Source organism: Ursus americanus, chromosome 13, assembly GCF_024610735.1.
Source record: "Ursus americanus isolate L20-20 chromosome 13, mUrsAme1.1.p, whole genome shotgun sequence".
In the NCBI taxonomy this organism is placed as follows: domain Eukaryota; kingdom Metazoa; phylum Chordata; class Mammalia; order Carnivora; family Ursidae; genus Ursus; species Ursus americanus.
The window spans coordinates 28,977,626-28,994,736 of record NC_142139.1 but is presented as its reverse complement, the minus strand read 5'-3'; the positions used below and the strand labels follow the sequence as shown (position 1 = coordinate 28,994,736).

The following is a 17,111-nucleotide window of genomic DNA, read 5'->3' as shown; positions in this document are numbered from 1 at the left end:
GTCTAATTGCATGAATTGCTTCCCTGTATTCCTTGGGGGAAGGAAATAGTTTGTGATAGTTTGAAATCTCTAGTTCAAGTGTAGAAGAAACGCAAACCTGAAGGATCTTGTTAGAATCAAGTCACCGAAAAAAAAAACGAATTTCAAGTTTTGTAAAATGTTAACCAACAATTTGAGAAATGATAGTGGGGTAGGAGTGGGGAGTTACTAAATGCTAATTTATGTGACCTTTGTTGAAAGTACTCAATTTCATTTCTGTCAATTTAATAAAGATGAAAAGTTTTTGCTTATCCAAACTCCTGTCCATTTGGATAAACTTGTCAGGCACAGAGAAGTCTAGCTGGGAAATCTCACACATTCACATGAAGTGCTCTCCTCCAGCCCAGTCTGAACATCACACCCATGCAATGCCAGCAAGATTCCCTGTCCATGGAACTTTGGCAAGCATTGAACGATGTTCGATCTATAAAATGATATCCAGTCTTTTGTTCTGGTCTCCTGAAACTCTTCCCTATATATAGTATACACTTGAATGGCAGAATATTATAATAAAAATACTTTCTTCAAAATGTGAAATCTCATCCCAGACCCATGCCTAATGATCTCCAAGTCTCATTTCCTTCCTTACTTAGTGTGTGTATGGGTGAGTAAAGATCCCCACCCTGCTTCTCATACCTGGTGGGAATAATTAGAACCAAAGAAAATAACACTTGTAACTGCATTATAAGAAAAAAATTAGCCAGTTCCATTCTATATCACTGTACTTTCTTTTCCCAAACTCTTTTCCTGGCATCACTGAATTATATGAAAAAAAAAATCAAGGATCCGTTCTGGGCTGGCATTTCAAATACAGCATGTGGAGTGTGGTTTTGCTTAAATATTCTCAAGTCTGGCTCTACCCACCCCTTTTCTAGCATGCCTAAATTACCAAGACAGTGTATTCTTAGGTAGATATACATGGTATTGAAATATGTAAGCACTGAAAACCAATAACTATATCCTTCAGGAGGATGACAAATAAAATGTAGGATCAAAGTATCCTGAAATCCTAGCCAAAATAAACATGAACCTTAGCAGAGAGGCAGAGCCATTAGGAGTTTGAAAGAACTAAGTATACTAGTGAGATCATGTGTGCCTTTTGAGCTACTTCCTCGTTGTTACCTGTGAGTTAGGGGTAAAAGTGTGGCCTCTGAAGTCAGTTTACCTAGGCTCCAGTCCTGTCTTTACACTTACCTGTGTGAACGTAAGCCTGTTAGATACTATCCCAAGTTTCAGCTGCCCATCTGGAAAATAAAGACAATGATGGTGACCCCATCACAGAAAGATGAGGATTAGATAACATTACCCATGTGAAGTCTTTGTACAATGCCTGCCATATAATAATAGTTTACAATTATTTAATGTTTACCGATTTTATTCTCAATATTGAGATCCTAGATATAGACTGTCTCTCCTTTTTAAAGATGTTTATGGGTAGAGGTGTTTATCTTCTCTGAAATCAATACATCCAGGAAATGACTGCTAACAAAGAGAAAGGTGACCCAAGCAGCTGTTATAAAAACCATGGAATGATTGACTTTAACTCATCATGTGGCGTCCCTACAGCATCCATATACTTTATCAACTTAGCATGAAGCGGTCAGAAGTAAGAAGCCAGAGAGAACCTAAACCTGGGAGAAAAACCAGTATATCCAGGCTCAGTAATCTTACTCAACAAATCCAGAGATGGACTTGAATTAGAGAAGCGCATAAAGAAACACTTGCCAGTCCTTCACATTTCCCTAAAAATCCTCTTCAGAAACCGCTCCCTTCGAATATGTATTTCTTATCTCCAGGATTTATACATATAGCTTTTGGCTGTGTGTGTTTCAGTTTTTAGAAAACTGCACTAAAAATAAGTAAATAAAAATGATATGTCCCTGTATTTTCATTTTGGTAAGAAAAAAAAAAAAGCCAAAATTGATATAAGTAGTTTCTAATGTATGAAATTTGCAATTATTATTCAAAGGAAGTAAAGCTTGGTGGGACCACAGAACTTACTCAAATTTCTTTTTTTACAATGTGGGTAGATAGGCTATAAAAAACAAAGTAGATATTATTTGTTGCAGAAACTCAGAAATCTCTTGCATTTAGCAAATCCCAAAGCCCCCTTTCAATATTGTTGGATAAGCAACATATGTAGACTTAAATTTTTGTGTAAAGACACATGATGAAACAGTACTTCTAGTCACTTGAGGACCTTCACGGTGCCTCTGTACTGGCTGTCTTGTTAAGCTGTATCCTTCAGGTCATAGAGTACATCTCAGCTGGAATTTGGTATACCAAATAATGAGTGCAATGTGTGGATGTTCAGATAAAGTGGGGTTTTGAGAAACCTTTGAGAGGAATCAGTTGTAACCGGAATTTTTACTTCAGCTGCCTGAAAGGAATGCAAGGTGAGATTATCAATTCATAATATTTGCTTGATTTTGCTTTCCATTTTTCTAAGAAAACTTTACAAAATAGAAAACCCCAAATGCCCATTTTTTTCCTATTTCAATAGGCATTAAGACTTATACTCTTTATGAAAATAACAAATCCTCTTTCCTCTTCTCAAATATATAGATAGAGGTTCCAAAAATAAGAATGCCTCTTTCTTTGTCTCTCCCCTCTCTTCCTTCCCTCCCTCGCATCCACCTTTTTTTTTTCTTCCTCCCCCACTTCCTCCTTCCGTTCCCTCCTCTCCTTTCCTTTCCTTTCCTTTCCTTTCCTTTCCTTTCCTTTCCTTTCCTTTCCTTTCCTTTCCTTTCCTTTCCTCAATCCTTTGTCCTTTTTTTCTCTCTATACAACAGCTCTTTTCTATTGTGGAGTACTTTCAGAAAGAGTATTTTAGATTTTAGGAGCTCTATTTAAAAGAAAACAGTGCTCTTTTGTTGTTGGTGGGAACATGAGTCCAATTTTTTTCAGGCCAATGCTGAATCCCTTAACTAAAAAAATAATGCTTTTCATATGATGACTCATTTATCACAGAGTCATTTGCATAGAAAAAAGAAAAGAATAACTGGATGATGAAGTGGGGAACAGAGTTGCATTAAATTATTTTCAGCATATAAGTGCTTTATGTTGGAGAAAGAAAAATTATTTTTTATTCCCTCTGATAAAGTAATGCACTCTGCCGTTAGCAATGGAACTGTCTTTCTTCATGTTTTTAGCTTCAAACATAGGTAAAATATTTCCCTTAGCCTCCCATGGAGATTATTTGGGGTTCTAGCCTTCCTGATCATTCTCATTATTACTCCTTTGAAACATTTCATCATTAGCAGACCCCTATTTAACTTTGTATGGGATCTTCTGATCCCTTACTTTCCCATCTTTGAATTTTTCAAAAATGAAAATTGTTTTATTGATTTTTCACTTAAAATGCTACATGTCCACTATAAAAATTATTAAATGCAGAAAAAGAAATAAAAATAAAAAATTATTCAGTATTCTGTCATCCATAGATAACTCTGTTAGTGTTTTGGTGAACACTCAGATTTTTTCCCTTCATTTCTCTCTGTCTTTGTGTCTTCATCCATCCTTCTCTCTGTAACTTGCTGTACTGGTAATATATCATGAACACCCTTTCATGCAGCACATATTTAATTGCATCATGATTTTAAATGGCTGCATGGTAAATCATTAAAAAGGTGTACCTTAATTAGCCTTCCTTTAGGGGTCTAGGTTATTTTAAAATTTTTGCCATTACTGTTTGTGTTATGTGTCGATAACATTTACACTGATTCTAAAGTTCTGAAATGAGCTAGTGATTATACAAGGCAATGGAAACTATGAAGATAACCGATGAGTGTATAATAGGAAAACTTCTTATTGCAACTCGAATTATAAAAATCCTGTGTGTGGTTTTGTCCCCTGAGAAGTATGTTCATACATTTGTGTTATTTGTTTAGGAGGGATATACCTTTTTAAAAATAAAGCTTATAGGGGTGCCTGGGTGACTCAGTCAGTTAAGCATCTGCCTTCGGCTGAGGTCATGTCTTGGGGTCCTGGGATCAAGCCCTGCAATGGGTTCCCTGCTCAGCAGGGAGTCTGCTTCTCCCTCTCTCCCTGCCTCTCCCCCTGCCTGTGCTCGCTCGCTCTCTCTCTCTGTGTCAAATAAATAAATAAAATCTTAAAATAATAAAAATAAAGCTTATAGATAATAACTGCAAACGTCAGGTATGAAGTGTCTTTGGCAGGGGTGAGGGGTAAGCACTGAATATAAACTTCTGGAAAGAGCATAAAGTTGAAATCCGTGGTCTAGAAGAACCTCTAGAAGTCATTCCAGCTGAGTATAGAAGTCAGGGTCTTAGAGTATCACCATTCATTTCATGCCTTCTTGGCTGAAAGGTAGTTTTTTAAAAGTGAGGATCCAACTCATTCATTTATTCAACAAAATTGTGTTGATTATCTACTTGGACAAAACATTGAGCTGGACACTAGCAACACAGAGGTAGAAAATGCTAATCGTGCTAATTGGGAAGCAGAGAGGAAAAGCAGGGTGCCTGGTAGAGCCAGTTCTGAGAGTGAAGAACAAGGTACTAGCCAACTTCTTGACATCTTTCTTGAGTGATTCCATCCTGGCAGGTGCATATGTGTAACATCATTGCAGGAGGAAATAGTTGCCTGACTTACAAAGCTGGAGATCATATACAGCGATTTGATTACATATTATGATGACTTCAGGATTTGGTTAGAAGATATTTTTATATGATTTTTAGGAAACTGCAGTATATGCCCACGCTTATTGACATATACAAAGACCAAGAGATGAATTCTTACTGTCCAGTGGTTTTATCCAAGCTTCTCGAACTTCAATGTGCATGGAAATCACCTAGACATCTTGTTGAAATGTATCTATTAGGTCTAGTGCAGTGCCTGAAATTCTGCATTTCCAAAATGCCTCCAGGTAATGCCAACTTTGCTGGTCAATGGGTGGCGCTTTGAATAGCAAGGACCTAAGGTGTCTTCATGCCAATGAGAATTCATCTTCTGTAACTTCATCTATTTGTTTGCAGCTGTAGTGATGGTCCTAAACAGCATGAGTGTCAGCTGGAGCGCCCGGATCCAGATTTTCCTAACCTTTTGCAAGCTCACAGCAATTCTGATAATTATAGTCCCTGGAGTTATGCAGCTAATTAAAGGTATGGACTGGAAAGTAAATGCTTTTTAAAATACGTATCTGCTTTTGATCTTTCCTAGCACTAACTTTCACTTATACGAGCAGAATCCCTTAATTAGTCTCTGTTTGTGGAACTTAGACTCTATACTGTCATCTAATTGATTTGAAAAACTGCTGCATTGGGGGTGCATTGGCATTTACAGTTCAATGGCAACAAGAGACTTAAGACTGGGCCAGGCAACAAAATAAGGCATCAGTGAATCCTCTCCATATAAAGTCTTTGGAGTGAAAACTCAAAACAGAAAAAGAAAGCTGTCATTAGTTTTGACTACAGATAAGTATATCCTCTTATATTTAAGGTACTTCACTAATTGTAATAAAGACAAAAAAAAAAGGATATCTGGAAAATAATGAAAGATGACCAATAATTCTTTTACTCTATGGCTATTATTACTTTTACCTTGAGAATAATCTTGACAGAAGGGGAGTCAGATATGAAAATAACATTCCTAAAAACCAGATATTATCTGACAAAAAAATTTGTAAAAACTTAATTTTTATTATTACATATTTTTAAAATAAAATATGCATTTTTATGGGAAGGTAATATTTTGGGGGAGTATTTGTAGAGTTGACTGTTTAATAAGAAAAGATGAGATAGTTGAGCAGGTGTTATTTAGAGTTTCAGCTGTTTTAGGGAAGAAGGTACATGTAATTGCTTGGATTCAGTGGAAGTTATTGGAAGAGCAGGAGGTCCAGGTCAATTATTTAATTAGCAATGGGCTTGGTAGTAGGAAATAGGAAAGTAAGATGAAATTTTGAAGGACTGACATATAATTTGGGCATGTTAAGTATTTAATGTTTACACTGATATTATCTGTTTCAGGAAAGGGAATTTAGAAAGAAATTTTATGAAGTTGCAGGAGAAGAATTACACAAAGCAAAACGAAATGCCAAAATTCAGCAAAATCATCACTGATGGTAGAGGCATCAAACAGTAACAAACATTGAAAGATTTGTCACTCTGTAACTAGGGAAAGGGAGCTGCTATTGTCTGTTTACTAATGGAAGATCTTAGAACTCTCCTGGCTAAATGGTTGCATCAAATCCAGCAACTTCGGCCAACTCAGAGTAAACACAATAAAGATTTTAATGCTATAGCTTACATTAAAGAGAAGACATGAGCTCGCTCTTCTAATTCACATTGGCTGCCACAGAGCTGGCCTGCTCATTTTATCCGATCCATTAGAAATGTAGAGCACATAATCTGTTTTGTTAGTGCTTTCTTTTTATGGGCTAACTCTTTAGTCTTCTGTAAGGAGTTTCTTCCATTTTTGGAAAGTGCAGAGACCCTGAGTCATTGACCCTACTTTAGTTCTAGTTTAGGTTCCAAATGATGATATACTATCCTTTAAAACTAAGATTTTTTTTTTTTTTTGGTCTAATGTAAGACTGTAGTCATTTTTTTTTACCACATATTTATATATGTATTTGAGATGAGATGAGGTTTTCCAAATGTTATTTTATTGCAGATTACTTAAGAGCAGAGATCATAATGTATCTTTTGGATCATTTTTGACACTTAAAATAGAATGATCCTTTAATTAATACTTATGCTATCTATCAGTGCTTAATGTGAACAGGCTTCCTTTATAGCTCACCTAATAGAGAAATGCAGTAAGAATATTACTACATTTAAAGTAAATTTTAATATTTTGAAGAGCATTCTTAGCAAGCCTATTTACTCTTAATACAAAATGTTGGTTTTTCTTTCTAACTTAATCACATTAATTTGAAACTCCAGGATGATAAAAGCTTTACTATTATAGAGCATGCATTTATTTCCACTCTAATCAGATCCTGAAAATAGTTGTATGTTCTGTATTTACTTACGAGGATTTGTCAAACTTTCCTTTGAATATTATGACTTTCATATTCCTGAGACCTCTGTTATTCATCCAAAATATTCCTGAAGTTTAGAAAAACTTCTCTTTTGTAATACTCTCAAAATGACACTTTTAGGATTTATGCTTTAGGACCTGATCTTTAATAAAGTTTGGTTTTTCTTATTGCTTATTCAATACTCTACTCTTAGAATATTATCTCTTTAGGCCAAGGAGACCATAGATCATGATAAAAGAATATTCAACAGATGTTTTTATCTGAGCTCCAGTATTTCTATTTTCTTTCTATGAGGACACAGAGATGTTTTAGTAAAACAGGCATTTCTGAATTCACTGTGTCTTTTTTTTTATTTTTATTTTAATGAACTACACTTTGGAACTGGATACTTTGGTGGAAAAATTAGTGCATAACTCAACCTTCCCCATTTTTTATCTCAAAGCTCATATATAGTATATTAATACATATTGTCGTCTGGGCAACCCAGGCAACAACTGAGATTTCAGTGAAGAGAGAGGGTCATAATCACATACATCATCTACCTCCCATCCCTCTTTTGTTTTTCTTTTCAGATAGACAATGGATTTTATTTTATAAAAGTGTATCTCACATATTGCACGGGACATAGTTAAACTAAAAAAGTATGATTTCTACAGAACAATAACACAGTGATAAATATTCTTAATCTTTTATATGCCCATCCCTCCTTTATTTACTTGAGTGAAGACCAATTTTGAAACAAAATCACATTTCCCTTTTGGATGATCTCATTTGCTATTTTCTTCGAGAAAGAGACTTTTTATGTTTAACTTTGAATATTAGCTGACTAAATTGGAATTTTTTTTTGTAATTATCCAAAGGATATACAAGAAAAAGGCCCAGTATGATTCACAAAATAGGAAAAAATGTTATGAATTAAAGCGTTCAATCCACATGTTGATGCAAAATTTGTTAAAACCTATCTATTTTAAAATTTAATTTAATTTCGTTTCAATGCTTCTAGAAGGAAACCATGCCATTCTCTAAGACAAGGTCAATAGACTTTTTCTGTAAAGTGCCAGATAGTAAATATTTTCAACTTTGCTTGCCATACAGTCTCTGTCACAACTACCCAACTCCACTTTTGCAGAGTGAAATCAGCCATGGACTGATGATATCAACCCTAATACACAAATAAGTGAGCCTGGCTGTGTTCCAATGAAACTTTATTTACAAAAGAACCTTTGGAAGGCAAATTTGGTCCATAGGGTTTTCCACCACTGTGGGTACTTAATAGACTACAGGGGAAAACAGAAAGCAGAATGAAAGTTAAATGATATGAGAAGGTGGTTCTTGGGTTTTTTTGCTACCTCCTCATTGAGAGTAGACCTGTGGATATTTCTTTCCAAGTGTAGATGTCAAGAGCAGTCTGCCCCAAGATGGGCCACATTGACATGACCATGATTTTGAGTTAAAAGCAATCAAAACCCAGTAGATTGAGGAAAAGCTCTTTAACTCCCCCTCAACTACCTGCTTATACCAGGAAGAGAGCTACTAACAGAGATTCCTCTTTACCTAAGATACTCATCTTACACAGTAGGGCAACTTTTGTTTTCCAAACACCTCCTTTTACCTTCCTGCTAATGTTCTTTCTCCCTTTTATATCCTCAGAATCCTCCTCCTCTTCTTAGCTCATGTGACTATCATATTGCCTCACTGTCTTTGGAATTTCTATGTCTGTGGGGGTTCCCCATATGTATGCTATTAAATTTGATTTTCTCCTGTTAATCTGTCTCATGTTAGTTTCATTCTTAGTCCAGCTAGAAGGACCTTGAAGGGCAGAGGAAATTATTTCTCCTCAACACAAGCATTATATTACCTTTATTTAAAAGAATTCTATCATACTCCTATAAACTATAGCTTACAGAGTATTGTTTAGTGTTCTTTTATGCTCAAACTCTTAAGAGTAGAGGCACACTCAAACAAGGAACTGCTTTGCTCTTTGCTATAATTTTATTAAAAGAGAAATGTGAAATAGTGTTAGTGGTGATCAATATACTTTTGGGACTCCTCCTCTAGAATGGATACAGTATTAATAGATGAATCTGGCAATGAGCAGGGAGTGAGAAATCTGGACCTGAAATAGTATAGTTCATCCCCAACCCTCCCATATCTTTCTCCATGTTTATGGTTAAAGAATGAATAATAATCAATCCTTTGGAACGTCCTAAGATCTTTCTGTTCTCATTGCAGGGCAAACACAACACTTTAAAGATGCCTTCTCAGGAAGAGATGCGAGTATTATGGGGTTGCCACTGGCTTTTTATTATGGAATGTATGCATACGCTGGCTGGTAAGTTGATATTGCTAGATCTGGTGGTTTGTATGGTTCAATAATTCCTTCATGTACTTTGGTTAAGTGCCAAGCAAGGTGCTAGACGAGTGTGAATAGCCACAATCCAGCACGGTCTGCCTTTCTTGAAGTGAGAAAGATGGTGTGGCTCCCTCCACCAGGCCAGTCACTGTGCATATGACTTAATGTAAACATAACTGAGTTTTTCAGTCAAGTTGACTCTTTGACTTAGCCTGATGTTATAAAAAACAAACAAATGTGGATCTTCATGTTTCCAAAAGATCTGTTACAGCCACTAACTCAGGAAACAAATGGGGAACGCTGGTGCACATTGGCAGGGCCAACTGTTGCATCCAGGGGAATCTTGAGGGGGCTGGACAAATTGAAAGTACGGCTCCTGGCTGGGCTTGCCAATACTGTTGCCAAACAAACTCAGATGAACTTGTTGCTAGAGAAGCCAATACCTCAAGCAACAAGCATTTGGAAAAGGGAAGGAGGGAAGTTTAGTTCAGATGCTGGCACCTGGAAGAGGTGGCAGGCTCAAGCCTTAACAATCAACCTCTCTGCCTGTAAGATGGACACCTTGAGTTTTATAGGGAGAGGTTCGGGGGGGAGGTAAGTGCAAGAGAGCAGACAGAGTGCACATTATCATGGGTGGGGTGGATATGTGTTCAGCCCATGATCATGGGTAGGAAGGTGACGTGTAGGGTGTGGTCTTCTAGGCATTCCGTTGCTATCAGGGCTTTTCTGGTCCAGTGGTTAGAATGTTCTGGTCATTGCAAAATGTCTTTGTGCTTCAAGAAAGTATAATAAGAAATAAGCACAATGGATTTTAGTTAGAGCATGAGTTAAGTGGTCTTATCTATTTCTGGTTTTAACTGTTAGGATCTACAATTGAGCAAGAGAACTTGCTGACATTAAGAACCAATGCAAATCACTTGTAAGTCTGTATCAGTGAGGACATAGTAGTGCCATGAGAAATTAAAGATTAATTCTTTGCTTGTCAAAAGGCCTTTCAGTTGAAGCTCCAAGGTTGTTTGCAAATAGTGATTAATTGATTTTTTCTACTTTCCCATGAGAATGAAATAATTCAGACACAAAAATAAGTAAGATGTTCCCAGGAGGTAAAATGATACTGTAAAAGCAGGGTAGGAAAAACTAACATAGTGAAATCAGGTATACTAGATAATCGGTTACATTTTAAAGGCTCTTACAAATTCTTTAAAATTTCTCAACATTTGAAGAACAAAATATGCAGCAAAGATGACTAAAATCACGTGCCATGGGTACATTTCCTTTGTGCGTGTTCAGCTGTGATAACCATTGTGGTTGAAGCATTAGAACTTTGTATTTATGCCTTATTTTATTCAGGAACTTGAATAACAATAATCATGGATAAGAGTGCGATTTTTTATTAATTAAATTTTACTGATCGAAGATTCAGTGGAAATGACTGTTACAAGAAAGCCCAGTAGGTAGAAAAGTGTTGCTTAAACATCAAAATCATTGTAGTAAAATTAAATTTCACTGTTTTGGAGTAATTAGTAGCAAAATCTCTTTTAAAAAATTCTTTATAGAGCTAATAGTTGTACAACTTTAGCTGTGAGAATGTTCTATGCACATAAAAATAGTATCAGGAAACCACACTAACTCAAAAATTATATAAATGCATTTAATATAAATGTAATATACTTCTGTTTCTTTAGTTTTTAGTGCCTGGAATATAAAGATATATTTCAAAATAAATGGAGTATTTACCCTATTAAACTTATTGAATTGTGAAAATATAGCATTAGAGGAAAATTAGGAGGGTGTAGGAATTTAAAATTTTAACCCAGCTTTTGAAGCAAAGTATGTTTGAAAGGTGTTAGAAGATTGTAGCTCCAAGTGGTATAGTGTAAAATATTTGTATATTCAAGAAATATTCTTACAGCCATTGTGTGTAAGTATTAATCTTGAATCACACAGTGTATTTGAAGTCTTTTTTTTTTTGTCCAAAGCACAATGTGGTGCTGGGCAGAGGGAAGAACAGAGTTGTGATCACAGGGTTAGGAGCAGAAGCAACTATTCTATGGCTATTCAGCCTGGATCAAAGCTCTGGTGCCCTAGGGGCAGCAGCCAAGCTACTGGGAGGGTAACCCAGAGACCAGAGTGAAGTGGGGAGGTGGTAAAAGCTTTCAGCTAGAGCCAAGTGTTGGGAGCCCAGCAATATTCAATCAGGAATGTGGAATGTGGAGATAGTCACAAGGGAGATTTGATTAATTCTATTGAATGAAGTTTCTTTTGCCTGTGAGTGCCATGCATCTGTTCCCACGGAATCTTAAAATAGTCTTCTATCCAACTCACTCTCCCACTCCCAGCACCAGATATTCAGGTCAGCAGCTTCCTATTCAGCAAACCTTCTCTACTTCTGTAGGCTTTGGAGGGCAGAGGGATTTTTCCATTTCTCTCACTCTTTTCATTTTGAATTATCTTATTATCTTAATATTCCCTTTTATTGATTCTGAACCTAAAATGCTACTCATGTTAAAATGATTTAAAAAATAATTTAGGTGACATAGACAAACTTTATTTAACAATTCATGAAGTGGGCGGTCTCTGCTTTCAAGAGTCCAGAGAACCGCAAAATGGGGTGGAAGACTAGAAGCTTTTATAGGATATGCTTTTATAGAATTCTTTCAGAGAATAAGGGACAAGGAAGAGAAAAATAGAAAATGAATAAGGAACAAGGAAATAAGTATAGATCCTGGAGTTGGCGTTTGGGGACTAAGTGGCCCCGTTTGGGGCCTAGAAATGTATTTCAGCACTCTCTTTACAGGAAACGTGGGGTTTATGTGAACTTTTGTTTATACTTTTACCCATATGATCCTTCTCTCCACTTCCTATTTTAAAGAAGAGAAAACTGTTGATTTTCTCATATTCCTAAGGGGAGTTTGATTATGGTACTGGAAATGAAGGCCGGGATTTTAAATGGAATGTTATCTGATACAAGTGACTTGTGCAGAGACAGAGGAATAACTGCGTTTCTCTAAGAGGGTTGTTATGCTATCCGAATGCAGCTTCGTGGATAGGTAGAATTCATCTGGTTGTTAATCTATGGCCATCAGTCTTAGAAAAAGGAAGCCATATCTAGAAGAAATAGTCTGTTGGTTCAGAGTTGCAGAGAAAAAGCTAATATCTGGTTGTAAATGGAACAAGACGGAGATGAGACAGGTTCACAGAGAGGGGTATTTAGTCCCTTCCCAAATGTCATTCTGCCTCTCTGACCTCTCTCTGTCTTTCACAGTATAATGACAAGACTAGTTGGTGGAATTATAAATGGGGCACGGTAAATGAGTCTCCACTCCCCTTGCTGCTGCCGGGACAACGTTTGATGCAAATAAAAAGTGTAGGGGGCATTGCAAATAAGTCAGACAGAAGCAGCTACTGTCGTCAGAACTTAACCACCTAGGGTGTAAGTCAAAGCAGGGAGACCTTTGTTGTCCAGGAGGCCTTTCTGTGTTAGCAATTCAACTTCTACATGGAGAATAGGAAAAAGACCCTGCCAAACCTTGGGTCTGAATAGAGTAGGCTTTTGGCTATGAGGAGTGCAGAACCTTTTTAGAATGATGAAAACTCCTTCACAGAAACATGATTAGGGGGAAAGAAATCATTAACCCAGCCAGGTCACAGAGTTGGGTCAGAGTAACTCTAATATTATTGCCAATGTCTGCATTCAGAAAGATATGTCTGCCAATCTTCCTCGTGGCCCAAGGGAACTCAACCAATTTCAGTCCCATATCCTGATCCAAAGCTAAATATTGCTTCGTGGGTTTTTTTTTTAAAACTGTGTGATAGAAAGTTTTTCGGTGTCTTTTTTCTCCCTTTTAAATCCTATCCTCGGTGGATTTAGTCTTTCTAAAGCACCTGCTGGGATTATTTTGTACTGTTGTGTCAAATCTAATCTAAAGAATAAGCTGCTTTTTAAAAATAATTCACGTAGTTGGGTACTGGAATGCATTGCCAGCTTTGTGGTACTTTTTATACACAATTATGGAAAAGCTGAAACAATAGATCTTGTGAACATCCTCTAGAGGCCTTGAGGAGATGTAAAGCAAGGAGAATGCTGCGGACTCATTGCTGGAGACTAGGAAAGCATAAAGGTGTATTTTCCCACAGGATGTGAATGTTTGGACCAAAATAAGAAGCGCTCTCCTTCACACCCCCACCCTGCCCCAAGCCCTTTCCTTTTCTCTATTCTCTGGAGCTATGGCAAATATTTGAAATTCTGTTCCTTTTTTCACAAATATTTCCTTTCTTGCTATAAACATTGTTGGAAAACACGCTTTTAAAACAACTATGAAGAAGGAACTGGATATTTTTGACATGAGAAGCCTGGAAACATTTCTCTGTGTGTGCGTGTGTGTGTGTTTTATGTTTTGGAGTTCTCTTCTCTTCTCTTCTCTTCTCTTCTCTTCTCTTCTCTTCTCTTCTCTTCTCTTCTTCTTTCCTGCATGTTCTTCCTATACTTCCCGTTGCTTTGGCCTTATAACAAACACACGAAATCCCTCAGAGTGCATATCCCAGATATAAGTATTGATTGTTGCTTGCCTTCCTGGTATAACTATAGTCTCTATTTTTAGAAACTTACTTTCTAGTCATTAAATAATATCCTTGACTGCTAACTTTTTGGATCACCTTTACTGCTACTGTTCTGTCAGCTATTCAAATGTTTCTACTTAAGACATAGTCCTCAAAATATTAGATGCCTTAATCTTGTTAAAAGATAAACTGGAGCACATTAAAATGTATAAGAGTTTATTTGAGCAAAAGTTGATTTGAATCAGGCAGCATTTAGCAGATAGAAAGGAGCTCTGAGGAACTGTACAAAATGAGACTTTTGTAGGCGGAAGGGGGCAGGCACAAAGAAGTTAGTATAGGCAAAAAAGCAGATTGGTTTTTGCAAGGTTACTTTCATGTGAGCAATGTCGGGGATCTGTCAGGCAGATTACCTAACTAGTACCAATCAAGTGATTCCTGATTGGTATAAAATTCCTTTACTGGGAGAGTAGGAACTATATTGTCTTGGTTTGGTGTTGTGGGGCTTAGCATAAGCAACTCCATTTTGGACTTGTCTAGTTTTTGACAACCATGAACATCAACTTCCTAGTTGTGAATTTAGATGGGTTTTTATAAAGATGAGACAAGATAGGTTTTCTCTTTTTTATTTTAAATTATGAGATATTTTAAGTATATTAAAGTCTGTTGAGCTAATATTCTAACCATTTGGTTTTAGGTAATAGAAAATTCCTATCTATAGGGGTGCCTGGGTGGCTCAGTCGTTGTGTCTGCCTTTGGCTCAGGGCGTGATCCCAGGGTCCTGGGATCGAGCCCCGCATTGGGCTCCCTGCTCCACTGGGAGCCTGCTTCTTCCTCTCCCACTCCCCCTGCTTGTGTTCCCTCTCTCAATGGCTGTCTCTCTCTGTCAAACAAATGAATAAAATCTTTTTTTTTTTTTTAAAGGAAATTCGTATCTATAGACCCAAGCTTCTGTGTACCTATATAATGGCTGTTTTACCTTCTGCAGAATAATAAGAGGACAGAGAAAGTTTTGAAAATATAACTTTTTTATTTTGTGGAAATGACCTGAGCCTATCAAATGAAGAGGTAGAAATGTCTCTGTCTTTATATGTTTAGCTTTCCCGTTATGATCCCTTGGTTTTCCCATCTTCGCAATTCAGTTATCTATCTATGTTTATTTGAGGATGGAGTCTGCCTCAATTGTACATCTTGGAACCTTAGAAAGGAACTATATGTTGGCTAACGGAACATAATGAAAAAAAAAAAAAGAATTATAAGGGCTTTAAAGCGTCTCCAGAAGTCCCTTTCAATTGGAAAAATAAGGGTGCAAGGTGGTGGACATTTTCTGAGTGAGATAAGTAGAGTCACAAGTGAAAGAAAGGAATCTGCATTTATCTACGGCCATAACTTTAGGGTAATATTTGTAATCCTATGAAACTTTAAAGTGAAATATTGTATGCCTAGAATGTTTTTTTTGTCATGTAAGGGACCCAGAAAAGTGTTCAGAACTTGGGAAAAGTGTCCAAAATGTTTTGTTCTTACTAAAGAACAATCCACTAATAATGTAATGACTAACAGTGTGTCAAAAAACAACTTCATAGTCTTGTTATTTGAGGTTATTTGGATAGGCAGATACCAGAAAACAGTGAATTGAATGGAAGAAGTACAAATCGAGAATCTATTGTCTTAGATACCATTGTCAGTTCCTACTTGCCCTTTTGTGTTTATATATGGTCAATTCCCTAAAACTGAGAAATGCTATTGCCATACTTCTCTTGCCCTACAAGCTTTGACTGACTTGCCAACACCACTAAAATCTGGATTCCTGGGAGCCAAAGGCCATCTGGTACTTAAATTCTGTTCTTGCTGCTCCTGCCACACTTTGCACTGGAAAATAGTAAACTGTTGCTCACACCCCCATGCGCATGTGGTATACTCAGTCTGGACTGTCCCTACACCACTTCACTAGGGCTAGATGGTAAGCCTTTTTGAAGACTCAACTTGGATGATGCCTTCTTTAGAAAACCTTCCTGACTTGCCAGTCTGGGTTAGACCTCATCCCTGGCTCCCATCGTGTCCTGTGTATGCTCCAGGACTGCCTCCTGTGCTGTGTCACACTGTTCGATCAGCCATTGTATAAACTATGAGCTCCTTGAGGAGAAATACTGTGATTTCCCACTTTGTTTTCCCCAGTCACTGAAACATGATAATCTCCTATATTGCTGGGAGCTCAAAAATGGGAAAAAATAGTTTGACCAGTAAACATACATCTACCCCATGACCCAGTGATCATATTCTGAGTATATGCTGAAGAGAAATAATTGCATGATCCCCCCAAAAAACATGTACAGCATATGTATGGTATCTATTTATAACAGCTATAAGTTGGAAGTAATCCAAAACCATCAACAGTAGAATGTATAGTGTAATAAAATGAACATCAATAAAAATAATGAATTATCACTACATATAACAGCGTGGATGAGACTCACAAAAAAAAAGTCCAGAAAAAAAGCCAGACACGTACACACACAATAATTATTGTATAATAGTAATACAAGCAAATGTAAGTCTGTTTTTTTTAAGATTTTATTTATTTATTCGCCAGAGAGAGAAAGAGAGAGAGCACAAGTAGGCAGAGAGGCAGGCAGAGGGAGAGAGAGAAGCAGACTCCCTGGGTGCCTGGGTGGCTCAGTCAGCTAAGCATCTGCCTTCGTTCAGGTCATGATCCCAGGGTCCTGGGATTGAGCCCTGCATTGGGCTCCCTGCTCAGTGGGGAGTCTGCTTCTCCCTCTCCCTCTGCTGCTCCCCTGCTCGTGCTCTGTCTCTCTGTCTCTCTCTCTCTCTCTCTCTCTCAAATAAATAAATGAAATCTTTAAAAAAAAGAGAGAGAGAGAGAAGCAGACTCCCCGCTGAGCAGAGAGGCCATCTCAGGGCTTGATCCCAGGACCCTGGGATCATGACCGGAGCCGAAGACAGACGCTTAACGGACTGAGCCACCCAGGAGTCCCAATATTAGTCTATTGTGATGAAGCAAGTAAAACTGATTAAAGGTGATAAAAGTCAGAATAATGCTTGCCTTTACAATATTGCCTCTGGTATTGACCAGAAAGAGCCATGAGGGAACCTTCTAGGGTTCTAGGAATGTTTTATCTCTTGATATTTTTGTTGGTTCCG

The 17,111-nt window shown here is 37.2% G+C and overlaps 1 protein-coding gene across 1 annotated transcript in view; it reads left to right on the top strand.

Annotated features, from left to right (window-relative positions):
• Positions 1 to 17,111, top strand: part of SLC7A11 (solute carrier family 7 member 11) — a 79,707-nt gene that overhangs the window by 10,948 nt on the left and 51,648 nt on the right. The window contains exons 4-5 of the mRNA XM_045798970.2: positions 5,037 to 5,162; positions 9,275 to 9,374. Of these exons, the coding sequence (XP_045654926.1) occupies positions 5,037 to 5,162; positions 9,275 to 9,374 (226 nt within the window). The remainder of the gene's footprint in view (positions 1 to 5,036; positions 5,163 to 9,274; positions 9,375 to 17,111) is intronic.